This window comes from Malus sylvestris, chromosome 2 (genome assembly GCF_916048215.2).
Source record: "Malus sylvestris chromosome 2, drMalSylv7.2, whole genome shotgun sequence".
Lineage (NCBI taxonomy): Eukaryota > Viridiplantae > Streptophyta > Magnoliopsida > Rosales > Rosaceae > Malus > Malus sylvestris.
The window spans coordinates 10607006-10626632 of NC_062261.1; the positions used below are offsets into that span (position 1 = coordinate 10607006).

Sequence of the window (19627 nt, forward strand, 5' to 3'; positions counted from 1 at the left end):
ATACAGGTACAAGTTAGCTGATATTCAGTGTATTCAGTGTCATGACGGTCAAATTGCACCATATCTTCTTTCATTGCAGGATCTATTTGTTCCTAAGAATTCGAGTCTAAGAAAAAATGTTCTAGGACAATGCAGGGAAATTGCCGTCTTAACAATCAGAAAAAATCATTATGATTGCCCTTATAAAACCTATACGTTTACATAAGGAATGGTGCCCAACATGCTCCAGTTCCCCCGGGGCTTATGGTTGAGCCTCTAGTCCGCTTTTCTTTTTAAGAAAACAAAGAGTACTCATCATAAGAATATTGTTGATTAAATAATGAGTTTGTTTGGAAGTGCTTTTAAAATGACTAAAAACACATTTAATGAAAATGTTTTTAGGTTCGAAAAGCACTTAAAGTGCTTCATTCACTTACATTTTTAGTAAGGATTGGTCCCCAAATCATTTTAACTAAAAATGTTTTCAGTTATTTAAAAAACACTTTCAAACGAGCATGATATTATATTTTGGCCATATATGTAGTTTAAATTCATTAGCCTCTCATGCGCATAAATCATAAGGCAACCAATCATTAGTCATTTGCTATGTCCAAGGCGTACAACATTAATGCTAGTGATGTATACTTACACTATGTTTGGATGGAGAATTTCTAAATTTTCATAGAATTCTAAATGACGGGAATTACAATTCCCAGTAATTGAAATCATGTTAATTGAAATTTCAGTGTTTGGATGTTGGATACATGGAAATTGCAAAATGAAGGGAATTACAATTTTCATTGTTTGGATATTCCCTAGAATTTGTATTCCATAGAAGAATACAAATTTGAAAAAAGAAAAATGTTAAACTGTTAACAAAGTCATCAATGATAAAGGTCATCAAACCCCCAAGATTGGGGCTGCCAAACCCGCACTAAAGGGAAAACTGTCTAAATTTTCCAGCAATTAAGAACTTATCAAAGGTTTGCAATAATATTTCATTGGAAAAAAATGTTTGCAATAATATGATAAGAGTTGATTGAAGTAGGAAAATCCCTGTAAAGCACACTTGCAAATATCAACCAACATTCGTGACATGCAAGACTTTTATTCTAACTAATGTCTTACTGAAAAACACTAAAATGAGAAACATAATGAAAACAATCTTATGCGCCTCGTGAAGTAAGCAATAATACCATATTCTTTTTCTTCTCAATTGGGAGAGTCTTCAACATGAGAAATTGCTTGTCATTTTCGATCAACCAAGCACATGCTTTGATTTGTTCTTCTTCACTGAGATCTAGTATTGCATTTACTTCATCATATACCTCTGTTGGATCAAGTTTCTTTGTGTCTGCAGAAATATAGTCTTGAAATGATGAAGCCATCTTGGCAAGTGAATCTGCAATCACATCTTTAGGCGTGGTTGATTTTCTTTTTGTATGAGGCACATCAACAAAACTTGCTGCCTTTCTCTTGCTTTGAGTCTTTTGACCATTGGCTGAACTAGGTGAAATCTCATTAATAATTTCAATATCTTCTAAACCTTGTGCATCACCAACCAAATCTACATGATCAGGTTCATTATGTGGAGGAGTCATAATCTCCACGGCTTCTACACTTGTTTCAGCACCCTCACCCGTCGCTCTATCTTTGCCACATAAATCCACTATATCATCCCAATTTGGAATGACCTTCCAACGAAAGCTTTTAGCACCAACATGTGACTACCAATCAAAACATAAAAGATCAAAAAGCAACAATTAAAAGAATTTCACACACAAAAGAAAAATAATGAATTTGTTACCTTCACGTACTCTTGCCAGGCAGGGTCTTCATCTACACTTATCATCTTTTTGGTTGCATCCCAATTAAATCCACTTTGACTTAGTATATCACTCACTATTGCATAAAACTTTTTCCAAGACTTCACACGATTTCGAATGTTATCTGCAATGCCAATGTATCACGAAATGCTGTCCATTCGACTGTAGCTTGAACAGATGTAATCCCATCAGAGTTATTTTCATTTTCCTCTCTTGTTGAACGATTTAACAACTCTGAGTCGACAGATGCTAAAAATTGTAAATCTTGAGCTTCTAAAACTGGATCAGTAGCTTGCTCGGTTCTAATAAAATTATGTAAGACACAACATGCATTTATAATCCTAACTTGTGTTTTAATGTCGAAAAAGGATGGTGTGCGTAATATGCTCCATCTCTTTTTTAACAATCCAAATGCCCTCTCAATAACATTCCTTGCCCTTGAATGACGCAAATTATATAGTTCTTTGTAGTTTTCAGGTCGACGGTTTCCAACCCATTCTTTCAAGTGATATCTAGTTCCACGGTAAGGTGCTAAAAACCCGGGTCCATTAGTATAGCCAACGTCCACAAGATAATATTTATCTACAATAAAAAATTTAGAGAACAAATTTAGATATATTTTTAAGTTTTTTCTTTCTAATATAAAGCTAATTGGTATCATACATTACCATTTGGAACATGAAACCGGTTACTCCTATGTAAAGCATCACGCAAAACACGAGCATCAGATGCAGAGCCTTCCCATCCAGGTAACACATAAAAAAATCTTAAATCTGGACCACAAACTCCTAACATATTAGTGGATATATCACCCTTTCTATCTCGATATCTTGGTCTTTCCTCAGCCGTTATTGTTACTGGTATGAGAGTTCCATCAAGTGCTCCAAGACAATTCTAAAAAAAATGTCATACAAATGAAAAAAGAAAAGAAAAGATAAGTCTAAAAAGCTAATGAAGATATCAAACGAAGACATTTATTTGGTATAGTTGTTGATTGATTACCTCAAACCACCGCCACTTCTCTCTTTCAGAATTGCCAATAACACATGGCTGATATTTCACATATTCTTGAATAACACATGGCTGATATTTCACATATTCTTGACTTATTTTCATCATTGCATGCAACACATTGTGAAATTGCCGACTAATTGTTTCCTTGGAACGATAATAATGAAAACCGATGACTCTAAACTTCAAGTTGTGGGCAAGTATATTCAAAAAAATTGCAACAGATTCTTCAATGGACACATTTCTCATGCGAACTAATCCACCAATCCCTTGTAAAATTTCACATAACTGCTTAAATGCACTCTTGCTAACTCGTAATTGTTCAATGCACGTTGAATCCTTTCCATCGAACAATCGGCCAAGGAAAGATTGCCTTTCTTGATCCCAATCATTTGAAGGTTCTTTGAGAAGAACACTCGTACTATACCAATGCATGACCATGACAATAACATATATAATTGTGCTGACAATAATTTTCCTTTTTTTCCTATTTTCCTCTTCATTTATAACACGCTTTCACTTTAACCTCATTAGCATGTCTACAATATGAGTATTTTCCATACCTGTTTGAATGTATGAACAAAGATATATTGTGATATATGAATGTAAACACACAAGATTTTTTAGGCAAGAATGAGGTGATGCAACCAAAAAAACAAATGAACTAACACCAAGGGCACAACATTTGATCAATCTTGGCTATTGTTAATGTGATCATCGTAAACTTATATATTTGATATAGATGGGATCTCTGAATCCCAGTAGGACTATACCAATCCAACACTTATTTATATTGCTAAATGCAGCAATGAAAGTCACGACTTTAATCATACTAGCATCTGTATTTTAGTTTTTTGACAGTTAACCTTCAAAAGCACAATATCTATAACAAGGAACTAACACCAAAGGCCATCAAAAACTAAAAATGGGCTCAATTGATGGTGGTCAAAAACCATGTGTATGGTCATCTCCCCAAAGAGGATGTAAAATTGACATAAGAAAGCAGATCTTCTACAACAGATCGTTGAATATGAAGAATATTGTTGCAGAAGGATTTGATATGGATTACACATTGGCACAGTACAAGCCAGAAATCTTCGAGTCTCTTACATACAATGGAACTATCTAGAAGTTGGTGTACGATTAAGGATACCCTCGTGAGGCTTGTCTATTCTGTCTCTTACATTTCAAGAAGAAATTGATATTGCTAACATATCAGATATTCAATTAATCTGGTTTAATATTGCAATTAATCCAGTAGTGTTAGTGCTTTTTAATTTCAACACTTAGCAGACATCATTTACTACCATTTTAAATTATGAGCAAATCATTCCACCCTTCCTAGATAAGGTTACAGAGCAAATAGACAATTCAATCGGAGAAATAAAACATAATAAGATCACACCCAAATGGCAATTCAATCGGACAATTCACCCTTCCTAGATAAGATAGCACCCAAAAATACATGATGCTTACAGTAATAAGATCGCAGCCCAAAAATACATGATGCTTACAGTAATAAGATCGCAGCCCAAAATACATGATCGCACCCAGATAAGGATGGAATGAAACCAGAAATACATGATGCTTACAGGAAGATCGTACCCAAAAAGCTAAAAATAATTCAAGATAGAAGAGAGTAGAGACGCTGACCTAGAACAAAGGAAGAAGATGATTCCACAATCGAAAATCCCTTCGAAGATTGGAGAGTTAACAGAGTGAAGATTGTGCAGCCCTTTTGTTGTGAAATTTGGCGGTAGATATCCGAGTTTGGCGCCCTAATCCTGAAGTTTGGCGCGCACAAAATCTCCCCGCGGATGAATTCGGGATTCTCATCGTTGTTGGAATTGTGAAATTACACCTCTTTAGGCGGAAATTAAACTCGGAATTCTTCATCCCTAATTTCCACCTTTTTTTCCCGTAGAATTTGCCGTTTCTCGCGCTGCAAGGTTCCCAAACGAGGGAAAACTGCTTTCCCATCCTAAATTCCCTAGTTTAAGTCAAATTCTGTTTTATTTTACCACATCCAAACGGAGTGTTACAGTTTCTGAACAAGCAGATAGAATTTGTCATGCCCGGCATGCTTCTATCCCACGCTGCATGTGATCAAGCGTAAATATTAAACATATAACTGAGGACATACCAATTGAGCCTATGATGACAAATTAGAATTAAAAAACCATCAAAGATATTGAAGCCAAAGAAATAAGGCCTACCTTCTGTTCAACTCTAGTCTTGTAAATAAACCCTCCACAACAAAACAATGTCGATGAAGCAGTGAATCTGATCCGAGACAGATCGCTTAAACATCAACTTTAGCTATAAAAATAAGGCTATACTGGATTGATATATAAGGATGTGTATGATAGATTTGTTTGGGTTAATATTTAACACTGGACTTAATGTATTGAGGCCCAAAGATGTCACAACGGAATGTGGACTTGCCTGAAGCCCATCAATAAAGCCTGAAATAAAGTGAAGCCTTCTCAGCCAAGGTGCTAGGATTAAAAGCACACCACAAAGTAGCATACAAATGTCCTATTGATTTTCCTTATTAACACTAAGATTTGTCAATTGTAGCATATGAAAATAAGAGTCTTTCCCATAGAAGATTGTTTTATCTAACTCCTTAATATGTCACAAAAATTGGGCTGATGTCCCTACTGACCAGCCACCGAAAAATAATTATTAGACTGACTTACACTTATCTAAAGTCTACAAAATTTTATATGCAGACACTAGACACAGAGAGATACACTCGTACAAAGTTTTGGGATTTTTGGAGTTGATTTTCTATTTAAATTAAATCAAACAAAAATAGAACAGAAACAGATTTTTAAGTAGTTCACAAATTAATAAAAACGAGTTAGGGGAATTGCTATCCACCACAAAATAATCATGCAAACATGTTATGTTTCATTCAAATTTCTTTTATTTCTGGATGAAGATACTCAAGTTGGCTCAATGTTAAAACTCAACCTATTACTCTTTCTTATGTAGTATGTTAAGAGAATGGCGTTTTCAACTTAACTTAGTCCCTAGCATGCAATCGAGAATGACGTGTTCATAGATTTAACAAGTAGAAATCATTAAGAACAAAAAGAGTTTGAGTCATCACAAGGCATCGTAAGTACTGGCGTTGTCTTACATATCATAGAAATTAGTTCACACGTTAATCGCAATTAACAAGTACTACTTTATAACATATGTAGGTCCTCATTCGACAAGTGCAAGCACACACATATTCATAGCATTAGAATCCTAGATATGCTTACTAAGTATGCATCCATAGAAAACAAATAAAGAATTCATCAATGAGACAAGTAGTGAACTGATTTTCATCCATTCATAAAAGTAATTCAAACAAAATGTCATAACAAACTTACAATCATATTCGGGGCTTGAAAACAACCCCTAACTACTAAAAATTTAGTTACACACAATTCCTAAGTTAAAACAAAAGATAGACACGAGTTTGAGAAGATAGAACCGAAAGAAATCGACCGAGGCCTCCTCCTTCCTTTCCTTCCTTCCCCAACGTTGCTACCTTGCCTTTTCCTTCTGTTCTATATTTTTTTTCTCCTTAACTCACCCACTAATAGCCATTTAGTGATGACAATAAGTGAGAGGAAATGGTAAAACAATTGTAACTCTTTGGGTAGCATTTATGCCAATTACTCCCTCTTAATCCTCATCTTTAATTTCACTCCCTTTTATATTTGAATAAGTGTCAGCTAACTTGTTCTTGGCTGCATCAGTTTTGGCTGCTAGATTTATTATGTTTACTGCTTTCATTGCAATTACAAACTGCTCGGCCTCTTGGTAACCTTTCAGTGTTAAAACGACCATAACTTCTTCTAGAAAAATGATATTAACAATCCGTGAAATACTCCAGAAAATAGACATCCGTAGCTTTCCAAGCATATAAGGCTCATTCTCTAATTAATTCTGAGCTGTTTGCAAATTGCTTCCAAAGTCAGCTGATCTACACATGCAGTTTTGACGAATTTGTTACTTAAAATCCCACTTGTGCTATTTTTCCTTTCTTTGCTTGACAAATCCCACAAAACACAAAAACAAAGTAAATAGCTCAAAAATATAAGGAACTAACTAAGAAAAGACAAATGAATTTGATGTAAAATATATAAAAATATGAGTTTATCACAAGGCATAAGCCATGTGCCTATGACTGAAGTGACAAATGACAGAGACCAGCTCACTATCAGCCAAAAAGCACTTTTTGATGGCATAAAGGTGTAAATACAAGATGACTCACTACCCCTAAGGACCTTCGGCCAAGAACAAAGCTAAAGCAGTCGGGCCAAATCGCTTATAAAATGGGAAAGAGACAGCAGAGACAAGGACACTCAACCAATCAAACAAACAACATACAAACTCTGCTCTCAAGCCAGATTTGCATCCAGAAAGCTAAAACTCACCTAGATTCAGTCCTTTTAGCAATAATTCCCTTAGAAAAGTCATCTTTTGTCTAGTGTAAAAGCTCTGCTACCTTCCCTAGTGTTGTAGTATCGATCCCTTTGTATAAAACCTATTTACCATCCATCCTTCTAGCATACAACCTCTGTAAATTCAAAGAGAAGTGGCTGCAAGAAGTTCAATCTTGCCCGACAAGGTGAAATCTTGCCCGAGTCTCTTTGTTTGTACTTTAGCTTAATAGATCTGTCGCTTAAATGTACTTTTCAGCATGTATTTTTTCCAACAGTTTTCTACCTAATAGTCCTATTTGCAATCGGATCTGATTAATTTAATAGACTTCTTTTTATTAAGAACAAACTGAGATCGAGGAAATGGTGCAAAAGGCCTTGAACTTCCTTAATTTCAAACATACAAGATTATGAACTAAAAGTCATTGTTTACAAGGCAAGAAAAAGAACTCAATGCAAACATAACCCATCTGTGACAATCCTTTGATAACAAGAAGTTTAAGTAACTTGGGGCGCAAGTAATCGACTTATAACACACTTGTTCTACATCGGTTATACTTAGATAGCGGTGACACGTCTAGCACATTGTTAGTTTTAATTACGAGCCTCAAGGCCTACACCTAAGGCCCCACTAAGGCACCTTTCAAATTAACTTTAAACTTATCTTGCAACATATCAAACAGTAAGAGTATGCCCGACTACAAAACCTAAAGTGCCATCCACCATTGGGGAGCTGTGTGAGGGGTCATCCTGTTTGCCTTGAACAAGACCTTTTCTCCACCGTCCTCGCAAAGTGAGGAACCTTGTGTTAAAGTCCCACATCGGTGGGTGCAAGAAAACCAAATGGGTTTAAATATGATCACCTCACTCTAACTAATACCGATGTCTTTTGTGATAAAACCCCACACTTGACGGATTTGGCAGTGGTAAAGTTAAGGACAATATCAGTGTCGTTAGAGTGAGGCGGGCCCGACGATAATCCAACATGGTATCAGAGCCCACGGTTCGGGCCCGTGCAAGCCAATGAGCTTGTCACAAAGAAGGAAACAAATATGAACTCTTAACATAGAGACAACCACTGAGTTCCATTGAAAATAAGTGGCCCCAACAGGAGCCGACCTCTGAGTTTCAATTACCGGTATGGATCTCCATGTGTGAAACACTAAATGGGGTTACAAATGAGGGGGAGTGTTAAAGTCCCACATCGGTGGGTGCAAGAAAACCAAAAGGGTTTAAATATGATTACCCCACTCTAACTAATACTAAGGCCTTTTGTAGTAAAACCCCACACCTGACAAATTTGGCAGGTGGTAAAGTTAGGAACAATATCAGTGTTGTTAGAGTGGGGCGGCTCCGGCGATCCAAAAATCCAACACCTTGTTGGCTTTGGATCACCCTTTTAATATGTTTGTTGCCATTCAATGCCTATACAAAATATGATGCAGGTGTTCACATCACATGTTTTAGTTATCAAATTTTAGCATGGCGATAAATATTTGTAGTATGGATATTTTTCAGTAGGAACTGGCTTACTTGCAGGATAACACTCCAAATGTAGCCCATCCCGTTGTAACCTCTCCACTTTGTGCCTGCCTATATGTTCTATGATTGAGCAAACCAAGCTCTTTTAGTTGATATTATTACAAACCACTATTGGTATCAATTTTCAAAACATTTACCTAATCACACTACTACAAAAAAGACTATCACTGACGGTGGAAAAACCGACTAGAAACCCCAATTACTGTCTTATTTTTACCAAAAATCTGACATCAAATCGTGCAATGTCGGATTGGAGAACCGATGTTGTTGCTAGCGTCACGAAAAGGGTATTGACGTTGGTTAATCCCCTTAATCTGCCACCAAGAAGCAAAATAATATAAAATAAAAAAGAACAACAGCGTCGGTTAAAACCGACACTAAGTCTCTCCATTCATTTCCTCGTGCAGAACAAGTGGGAATTTTCCCGCCTAATATTTCAAATTATTCGACCAATGCCGTCGGCTAAAAGCGACAACATACTAGTTTAAAAAAAATTGTTTAACCCAAAGAAAAAAAATAACCAGCTATTTTGTTTTTGTGTTATCTCATATAACATTTTAGGATTTTAATAAATAAAATTTAACTTGAATAAAATATGTAATAAAAAACAGAAATATAATTTTATTATAAAATATCATCACATACTAATTGAAATATAGTCTAATTAATACTTAAAATACATGAAATAATTAATATATTTATTCCAAGTCATCATCTGTTAGGTTGTCATCAGTATTGGCATAATTAATGAACTCAGTAGGTAACGGTAATGATTCATGAAAATGAGTCTCTTCCACGCCAACCCTTGTAACAAAATTTTCATTGTCAAGTATCCGATCATCCAAATTTGCATCACTATCCTCTAATACGTCAAACAAATCCCTCAGATGCGTTTGAACAACTAAATGCCAATCGTTTTCAATTGTGTCCTCGATGTAAAATACTTGTAATGCTTGTGATGCTAATATGAAAGGATCCTCTTTAAATCCCAATCGATTGAAGTTCACCATAGCAAATCCATATTGATCAGTCTTCATTCCTTGTTGACTTTCACTGACACACCCGGACCTAGATCGAGGCATGCTGGCCGTCACGTGAGGGCGACGTAGCCATGTGCACAACGCGGAAGCAATAAAGATATAAAGAAATGCGAATAAATAAAAACCAACTAACTAGGGCACTAGATAAGATAAGGTGCAAGTGCGATATTAAGTGTGAGTTCATAATCAGAGCATGAGTAGCCTAAATGCAGTTCAGCAGGACAAATACTAATTATGCAACACCAAAGATAATCCTACATTAGTGATAATCTGTCAGAGCTGCCGTGAATTCCTCGTAAGCCACCGACAAGCACTCCTAACTAGAACCTGGAGGGGTGCAAAACAGAAAGTGTGAGTGGGCAAAAATAAAGCTTTTCAAAACCATTTCATTTATCAAAAGTTCTACCCCTTGCCGTAAAACCTATATAATTTCCCAAAAAAAAGAATAAATATATACATATCTCAAAACCATGCTTAGAAAACGATATTCATAAGTATGCCATGCCAATAATCTCAAAATAACTGAATAAGTAACTCAGGTGAAATAACATATCAGCCGGATCCACCTAAAGTGGCATGTACGGCTGAATCTATATCTCAACAAGTATGCCTGCACACGAATCGAAACCATCTAAAGTGGTCTGTACGACATGACTGGGTGTAAATAAATACGCTCTAGTGCTACGATCATGTGAAGACTGTGCGAATAATCACGGGTCACCTACGAGTCAAAACCACCTATAGTGGTCTGTACGACAGGACTGTGCACCTAACTTGGATCCAAGGTGAGTGTATGGTACGGAAGGTGAACATCACGTGAAGGCATGTGCCCTAGCCACGGGCAGGAGCACTAACACTGGGGTGTAGGTTTATGAACTCTCAACACATCTCACATAATCATCAATTCACATATAAACAATTTACAACTTACCTGGTACTTACCTGAGCGTCCACAGCGTCAAATCATATTTATGCATACTATACTAATTCATAATCTAAGCATAAATCAATAGGCATGGCATTTCAAAACATAATTTCATTTAAATGCATTTTTTGGGAAAAATACCAAGTATATAAGTATATATTGAAAACCAAAAGCCCACTCACTGACATGTGGAAGGGTAGGAACCCCCGAGCCTTGCTTGACTGCGCTCGTCCTCAGGATAGGTCTCAACTATATGCAAAACAACTATATAAACGTTATTTTAAAGCACATAAAAAAAACTAGGCAATAACTTCTCATACATAGCTCAATTAGGGTATTTGAATATACTACCATGACCTACTCAATCTCAGGAACACCCATATTTTTAAAAAAAATTCCCGAGCACCCACGTGCCCTCACGCACCGGCCAAGGCACGGCCAGACGTTCGGCTCACGCTCAGGCACGTGCCTGGCACACTGACAGATTCCCTAACGGCATTAGGGAATATTTCGTTAAAAATCAGTATATACCGTTAAAGATACCTGACGCCGTTAGCATATTCCGTCAACTTTGATAGAATATTCTCTTCCTTCTTCATTGGCTCGCCAGAGTCCGATTTCGGTGCCGCTGCTATCGCCGGAAACTGGAAAAATCTTAGAACTTCAATATCTCATCCATTTCTCAACCAAAATCCATGAAATTTTCACCAAAATGAAGCTTAGGATGAGAGGAACAATTCCTTACCACTTGTAGGACCTAAAACCTTCAAAAATCTCATCGGGAAAACCTCGATATTCCTGCCACCACTACAACTTCGCGAACTGGGATTTCCCGACGTCCAAAACCCTTCAAAACTCTTCTAAAAGCTTCGTGAAGACGATCTAAGACTTCCAAAAAGCTTAAAACTTCAAGAAACACTCACGATCACGTCGAGATCACTGTGCACTTCCTCGGAACTTCTTGGTTCTTAAATTCCCGACGTCCTCACGTCCAACCAACGCTATGGTTCGACTTTTAGTCTTGCAAGGATTCCAAAAACACCAACTACAACCTCGATCTGCGACTGATTGAGGCTGGATGGTCAATGGCCGTACGATTGTAAGGACAAATAGAGAGATTTCGACGAAGAGTGAGAGAAAGGGTTGCATGTGTGAGTATGTGTGTGTCCGGATTGGGCACCCATAAAAAAAACTTAAGTCCTAAATGAGCCCAAAGATTTAGCATAAGGATTTTAAATGGTCAAAATATTAAGCTCAAACACACAACACAACTCAACGTTCAAGGGTAAAATCGACATTTCACACTAGCGAGGATCGAATAAATTATGTTTCAGGACAGGCTGTCACATTCATTATTAACCCATTCACACTTAAATAACATCACAGCTCGACCCCTACCTTTTGCATCAGTATGACCACAATATTTAACCTCGAAAATATCTACAACTCTGCCATAACAATTCACTTGCCCAATTGCACCAGGAACATTTGCAGGTACAAAGACACCACAATTTTGATTCTTATGCTCATCATCCACAAATTTTATGCAAAATCTGAACCCATGAACAATGTGACTTTTATATCTACTCACAACCCTACTAGGATAATTATCTAGCCAATGCAAGTCTTGAGATATCAACGTGTTATTAGGATGACATCTTGAATTCATTTGTAATACGAATGAAGATAAAAGTTGACATGATAACTATAAACATGTTATAATTAAAATGTAAAAATATAAATAAATAATGTGATTGTTATATCAACTCACATGTTGCTTGAACGATTCTGTAAATTCTTTCTTGCTTAGCTCCTTAATTTGTGGCATAGTTAACCTTTCTCGATGATGTTTAGTTTTCAGGAATTCCTCATGTTGCCTGGGCAATTATGTCCAAATTTAGATAATTAATTTTTCAAAGTTAAGAAAACCAATAAAACATTAAGACGTATGATTAAACGTTCTTACCTTCTAAATGGGTTAACTTCACCACAATTATTTAGAATGTATATATGACACTTATCAAGAACATTTAGATCGAGCTCCACATTTTCTCCTGAACCCATATAACATCCTTTGGAGTCAAAAATTGATAATCCACCAGATACTCCATGTCCAATACCATCTTCATTTCGGCCTCTACAGGTGCGACGAGACTCGACATCTCTAAGATACATCGAACAGAAGGACAAGCACTCGTCCACCAAATATGCTTAAGCTATAGAACATTCAGGACGACCCTTATTACAAACAAAATGCTTTAGTATTTGCAAATACCTACAATTATAAAATGCAACACAAATTATTATAATTAAAGTTATGACTACAATTGTAAAAAAATTATAAAAAAATTGTTAATTACCGTTTAATTGTATACATCCATCTATATTGAATAGACCCTGCAAGAGCTGCTTCATCTGCCAAGTGAATTGAAAGGTGCACCATTATATCAAAAAATGCAGGAGGGAATATTTTTTCAAGTTGACATAATGTCAATGCAATTTTTAAATTCAATTGCTTGAATCCTTCCTCAGACTCATTCCACACGCCTTTTGTAGTAGTATCTGTTGATACACAAAGTCGGAGGTCTTGGAACAACGTAAATCCAACCGTGAATCTGCAAGTAATGTAAATAACAAAAGATGTATCGTGGTTCACCCCAAGGTTTGGGTTACGTCCACATTGATTATATTTCTGAGGGAGAGAGAGTTATGAGAGTGAGAGCTTTGAGAGGGGGTGAGAGGGCCTAGGAATTGGCCTCCTTGAATGCACAAAATCAGTGAGGACTTTGGTACAACAGAAAATGTTAAGTTTGTGACCTTCGCTAGATTGCTCCGGTCATTAGTATGGATAAGTATGTAAATGGATAGAGACAGGGAAACAAACACAAGATGTACGTGGTTCACTCAGATTGGCTACGTCCACGGAGTAGAGGAGTTCTCATTAATTGTGAAGGGTTTACACAAGTACATAGGTTCAAACTCTCCTTTAGTGAGTACAAGTGAATGATTTAGTACAAATGACATTAGGAAATATTGTGAGAGATTGATCTCTATTTATAGAAGAGAGTTTCTAGTTTCATTCTGACATTGACACGTGTCGTGTTGTGATTGGCTTCTGATGTTGACACGTGTCGCGCTATGATTGGCTTCTGATGTTGACACGTGTCACGCTGTGATTGGCCTCCTGGTTGGAGGGAAACTCTTCTGGGTCCTTGACGGTATAACGTTGACCGGTGCTCAGTAGTTTCGGGATTGGTTAAGTATGGTACAAACAGTATCAATCAGCCAATTACATTTCACCAGCAAGTTCGACTGCAAGAAGTATCGCTTTAATATACGATTTAGCACATTGCATCCCCATAACTTGTTCTCTTGAGATTGGTTATGTTTCTCCACAGTTTGAAACACGAGAGTTTTAAGAGAGCAATATGAGCTTACCGCACATTTTGTCAAGCAAAAACTGGATGGGCTCATAACCCTTCACTGGGATAATGATATTTAACTTCATATGGAGTATCACGAGCCCTTTCACCTGAAAATTACAAATAGGAATTAAGAAGACGTTGTTGTAAGGGATATCAACACCCACTGCAGTAAAGATACCCTTACATCTCCATGCAACGGTTAACATTGTGGGTGAGGGTGACAAAGTTGGAGGGGGGCTCCCAGTTGCTCCCGACCCTGATAACTTGACATCCAGGCCATTCTCTGGTAAGACCTGCAAATATTTAATCAGACTGAGGACAGATAATTCGACCATTTTATTTACTTATAAATGGTTTTGCTTGCATCAAAGTGTACGGAAGCCGAGCACCTTAATATTAGGTCTTTGCACCAGTGGAAAAGGCAACAATATTGCAGCCATAGAAAGGGTTACATGTCACTTCACACATTTTCGGTACTCAGCTTCCATGATATGACATTCAATATAAGAGGGGGTCTTGATATCTTAGCTGTTCATCTTTAGCAAAATAAGATCAAATATTCAAAGTTGGCGCAATATGTAATAATTGCCTCAACAAATATTTAACATTACTTTTTACTGTCATGAATTGACAATGAGTTGAACTGTCGAGAAAGTAAACTTCGAATTTTCGTTCAAGCTATTTTATATAATAGTAAATGAGCAAGCTTAAAACTTTTGAAAATAACGTGAGGATATAATGTGTAAAAGGTGAATTGGTGATAAGTTGTTATTCAAAATTAAGAGTTAAATTCAAGATATTGTATGAGACTCACTTATGTTTTTATTTCCCATATAATTGTTATATATGTCAGTGTCCATTTAAAGATTATGTATGCAAAATAATCAATCCAATTAAAGGTCACTTCATCTTATTTTAAAATGTATATAATAAAATTATGTTAAATTCAAAAAATTTCATTGTTAAAAATCTAGTGGCCGAGAAATATAACAGTTGGAAATCCAACGGTCCAGAACATCCCACGTCGCCCCTCTCAGACGAGTGTGAGGGTGTCTGCCAAAAAATATAAAAGACGTCGCTGAAGTCAAATGGGGGGGTGGTTGGGCCCGCTGAACAGCCCCACTGTTTTTCTGGAGTGGGAGGATTGAATCACTCAATTGCAAGGGCAATCGAAAGAGGTGGAGTTGCTCCAACTACTCTACCAAAAAAGGGTAGAGAAATTTTCCAAAAGTAAAAGAAGAAAAAAGAGAAAAGTGAAAATTGATGACAACAACAAACAAGTGTTAAAAATTGGAAGAAAAGGAAAAAAGGAAAAAAAAAAACCCAAAAAGATAAAGCCACAAGAAACCATATTCCAAAATGCAAATTCCATTCCATTTATATTTTCCCAAATTCCTAAAACGAAAAAAAAGCAAAAAAGCAAAAAAGCATTGGAAATTCCAAAAAACAAAAGCAAAAAGGCCTCCAAACACTCCCACACAGAGAGAAGCAGCACCTCTCAACCTCGAGCTCCGCGCTACGATTCTCTGTAGAAGAACACAATCGAACAGAAGAATTTCGACCAAAGCTTCAAATTTTCCCATTAATTTCACAAAATTTGAGCGCCAAAATCCATCGGAGCTTCGACAAAAACCTTGAAACTATCATTATTTACAAGTCTTCAATCGCAGAGAGCCAAATGTACGAACCCCACCGGCCGAAGTCGAAAACCCAAACCCTAGAGCTATGCCGCCGGGACTCGCAGTGACGGAACTTTCAAACCCTAGAAATGGCCAAGCATTCCGTGGGGTGGGTCGCGGCGCAGAAGCGGTGGCTTCTGGCTTTACTCGTCATGGTCTCCCTCTCTACCTTGATCGCCTTCTTCATCAGAGCCGCGTTTGACACCTGCGATCGCGGCGGCCTTGACGTCGTCGATAAGAGGGTTCCGCTGGGGGCGCCCATTGGGACCAGTCCTAGCCCCCTCAGCTTCATGAAGTCCAAGCTCGTGCTCTTGGTCTCCCACGAGCTTTCTCTTTCTGGTAATGTCTCTGTCTCCATTATATTGTTATCATTTTTTATGAATTTAATGCATTTTTATATTAATCGTGTTTAATTAGTTGTGTTAAGTTTTTAATGACTTATTAGATTATACAAACATAGAAAGTTAGCAGCTTTAGATGAAAAATCACTTGTATCAGTGGAATCTGTGAGCATTAACTGGTTTTCGAACTATTGGATGGTTTTCGATGACCCGTTTAACAATAAGTCCTTTCCTGTGCCTCATTACTTTTAAATTTCCTGTTTTATTCTAGTATTTATGGAGAGGGTAGCTTGTTCCTTAGTGTGTTAATGCTGTTTGATATATTTTCATCTCAGTTGACTTTAATTTGTTTGTGAATTTGGAAACATGGTCTGGTGCAGTTGCATGCCCTTCATTATGTTCGAGTTTAATCAATGATTTCATTGGGGATTTATGTGAAGTCAAGATTATAGAGTGGAAGAACTGAGTACGTTACTTCTCTGCGATTGTTGATTCTTATAAGACGGCATCTGTATTGTTCTACTATTCACGTATTTTTGTAACTTAATTAATTCAATAACCCGATAAGCAGGGTTGTTTGAATTATTTGTCCATTCTGTGTACTGATGTGTCATTTGAAAATATTACTACTCAACTTGAAAATGTTTGTCGTCTTTTGAACATTAACCTATTTATTGGGATAATCTTGTTCTCGAGCTGTCATGCATTTTGTAATACAATGTGTTCTTTGAAGAATGCTCTTTTTTTCAGTTGAGAAACTTTTGTCCTTGGTTCGAGAACTTATTGAGTCAATATTCTTGCCGGCGTCAACAGACTAACGTTTTCTAATGTTGATGCGTTCTTTTTGTTATATTTACTTGCACTTGTCAGCATATTGAAATAAATGGAGTAGTACCACAACTGATGAAAGCTATCTTCCTCCTTAACCAGATATCTGGTTGAAGAGTATATTTTATCCCACCAATTTCTGCTCTTTATATCTTACAAACGCTACTGGAGGGATAATATATTGAACATTCTTCCAGGTGGACCTTTGTTGTTGATGGAGCTAGCATTTTTATTGAGAGGTGTTGGCACTGAAGTTTATTGGGTTACAACCATGAAATCGTCAGATACAGATGCTGTAACATACAGTTTGGAGCATAAGATGTTGGACCGAGGAGTGCAGGTACAAATTTCACTTTTTAACTTTTTAAGAGATTATTTTGGAAGTCTTCTTTTGCAGTCTAGTTGTTGTCTTTGTTCTACATAGTTATTTTTATTATCTCAATATTTCATGATATGGAAGCATTCTGTTGTCCAACTGTACTATATTGGCCACGTGCTAAGGAAACTATGCTAAGTAAATCTAGCTTCCCATCTGATTTGATCTATACTATGGCCTTGTCTGGCTCGGTCTTCTCTGCGTGTCATTTCCTGTTTTTGATAGGTTAGATTTCTCTGTAACTTCTCCATGTTTCTAATACTGCTTCTATACATCTCTAGGTCCTCTCTGAAAATGGCCAAGAAACTGTGAATACAGCTCTCAAAGCTGATTTGGTTGTATTGAACACCGCAGTTTCTGGGAAATGGTTGGATGTTGTTCTTAGGGAAAATGTTCCCCGTGTTCTCCCAAAAGTGTTGTGGTGGATTCATGAAATGCGTGGCCATTACTTCAAATTGGATTATGTTAAGCACCTCCCACTTGTTGCAGGTTCTATGATAGATTCACATGTAACAGCAGAATATTGGGAGAATAGGACTCGAGAGCGTTTGGGGTAGGCTTCAAATATTCTTCCTTTTTCTTTTTTATATCATTTGGTTCACCGTTGCATTCATTTTCTCTCTGCAGTATCAAAATGCCCGAGACCTTTGTTGTTCACCTTGGAAACAGCAAGGAACTTATGGAAGTTGCTGAGGACAATGTGGCAAAGCGAGTTTTGCGTGAGCATGTCCGGGAGTCTCTTGGAGTTCGAAGTGAAGAACTAGTATTTGCCATCATTAACAGTATGTATTTTGGTCTGTTTTGATGGTTTGATTGAATTTGGTTATAATGTTTCACCATGAATTTACCAGTTTGTTTGTTTTTTATCTTTATCTTGTTTCTAGTATGCTGGTGAAATTTGTGTTAATTTCCGTGGGGATATGACAAATAAAAAGTAATGTTCTGGTTAGTTTATGCATACATTGTGAGCACTAAATTACACTTCATGTCTATAGGTGTTTCGCGCGGAAAAGGCCAGGATTTGTTTTTGCGTTCCTTCTATGAAAGCTTGCGACTGATCCAAGAGAAGAAGCTGCAACTGCCAAAAATGCATGCTGTAATTGTGGGGAGTGACATGACTGCTCATACCAAGTTCGAGCATGAATTACGTAACTTTGTAGCGATGAAGAAAATTCAAGATCGTGTTCATTTTGTAGACAAAACTCTGACTGTAGCTCCGTATCTGGCTGCAATTGATGTCCTTGTTCAAAATTCGCAGGTATTAGAAGCATTTTTCTTTTATTATTGTGTTATTCAATCTTGTTTTGATGCATATAGAATTCCCAACTAGCCAACGAATAAAGAATAAGATCCATACAAATAGGTGTTCAGATTATTCTTTTTCAAGTTTGACCCTAATGTGGTTGGAATTACATAAATTTTCTTAAAATATCCATTTTCATCTTGTATTTTTTTTTTCATTCCGTACAGGCACGCGGAGAATGCTTTGGTAGGATAACCATTGAAGCCATGGCATTTCAGCTGCCAGTATTGGTAATGAACCTTCCTCCTTTTCGTTTCGTGTAATATCTAATACTGATGCTGCCTATCTTATTGACCCATTTCATTGTCTTTTTTTTCTTTCCCAAATAAAATATTTATCAGGGAACAGCGGCAGGTGGCACCACAGAGATTGTAGTGAACGGAACGACAGGTTTGCTGCATCCTGTTGGGAAAGCAGGGATCACTCCTCTCGCGAATAATATGGTAAAACTCGCCACTCACGTTGAGAGGAGGCTTACGATGGGGAAGAGAGGCTACGAAAGGGTCAAAGAAAGGTTCCTAGAACACCATATGGCAAATAGAATAGCTGCGGTTCTGAAGGAAGTATTGCGCAAATCAGACAGCCGCTCAGATTCTTAACACATGCTCTCTTCTCCTCATGTCGAGATTTCAGCGCTTAAGTAGGTCGATTTTCCTTTTACGTCGACATAATCGTCCCTCGGGTTTTTCACCTTTCTATTTCCAATAGGGCTGTACATTATGTGCATATTAAGGCAAGATCGAGATTGTAGCTTGTTAAAAGGTTGACATTAATGACATGATCGATTTTGTTATAGCATGGGATTGGAAAAATTGGCATCTCATTGACATGCTTGCAACTCTCTTGTTACTGAATTATGAGCATTTATGCTTGTTAACTCTTATCATCTTTTATATGGGCGGGTAGG

At 37.1% G+C, this 19627-nt stretch overlaps 2 protein-coding genes across 4 annotated transcripts in view; one reads left to right on the top strand and one right to left on the bottom strand.

The window, feature by feature from the left end:
* The window catches only part of LOC126590503 (uncharacterized), a 25230-nt gene extending 5687 nt beyond the window's left edge, over nt 1-19543 (top strand). Inside the window, exons 1-7 of one of the 2 annotated variants that reach the window (XM_050255946.1) lie at nt 15593-16211; nt 17239-17381; nt 17699-17970; nt 18045-18199; nt 18413-18675; nt 18888-18950; nt 19062-19543. In XM_050255946.1, coding sequence (XP_050111903.1) covers nt 15962-16211; nt 17239-17381; nt 17699-17970; nt 18045-18199; nt 18413-18675; nt 18888-18950; nt 19062-19319 — 1404 coding nt within the window. In that variant the 5' untranslated portion in view covers nt 15593-15961 and the 3' untranslated portion in view covers nt 19320-19543. Of the gene's footprint in view, nt 1-15592; nt 16212-17238; nt 17382-17698; nt 17971-18044; nt 18200-18412; nt 18676-18887; nt 18951-19061 lie in introns of those variants that run through there. The other variant, XM_050255948.1, reaches the window with a different exon arrangement.
* On the bottom strand, nt 1019-4769 carry LOC126590517 (protein ALP1-like). Of its 2 annotated transcripts, none has more exons than XM_050255965.1 (4): nt 4470-4769; nt 2474-2699; nt 1787-2387; nt 1019-1706 (listed from the first exon to the last, which is right to left on the bottom strand). In XM_050255965.1, the coding sequence occupies exons 3-4, from the start codon at nt 1829-1831 to the stop codon at nt 1146-1148; spliced, it is 606 nt and encodes a 201-aa protein (XP_050111922.1). In that variant the 5' UTR covers nt 1832-2387; nt 2474-2699; nt 4470-4769; the 3' UTR covers nt 1019-1145. The 2 variants fall into 2 exon arrangements, with proteins under 2 accessions (XP_050111922.1, XP_050111914.1); XM_050255957.1 differs by lacking the exon at nt 1019-1706 and adding an exon at nt 2808-3379 and having other exon boundaries at nt 1836-2387.
* Nucleotides 19544-19627: the final 84 nt, after the last annotated feature.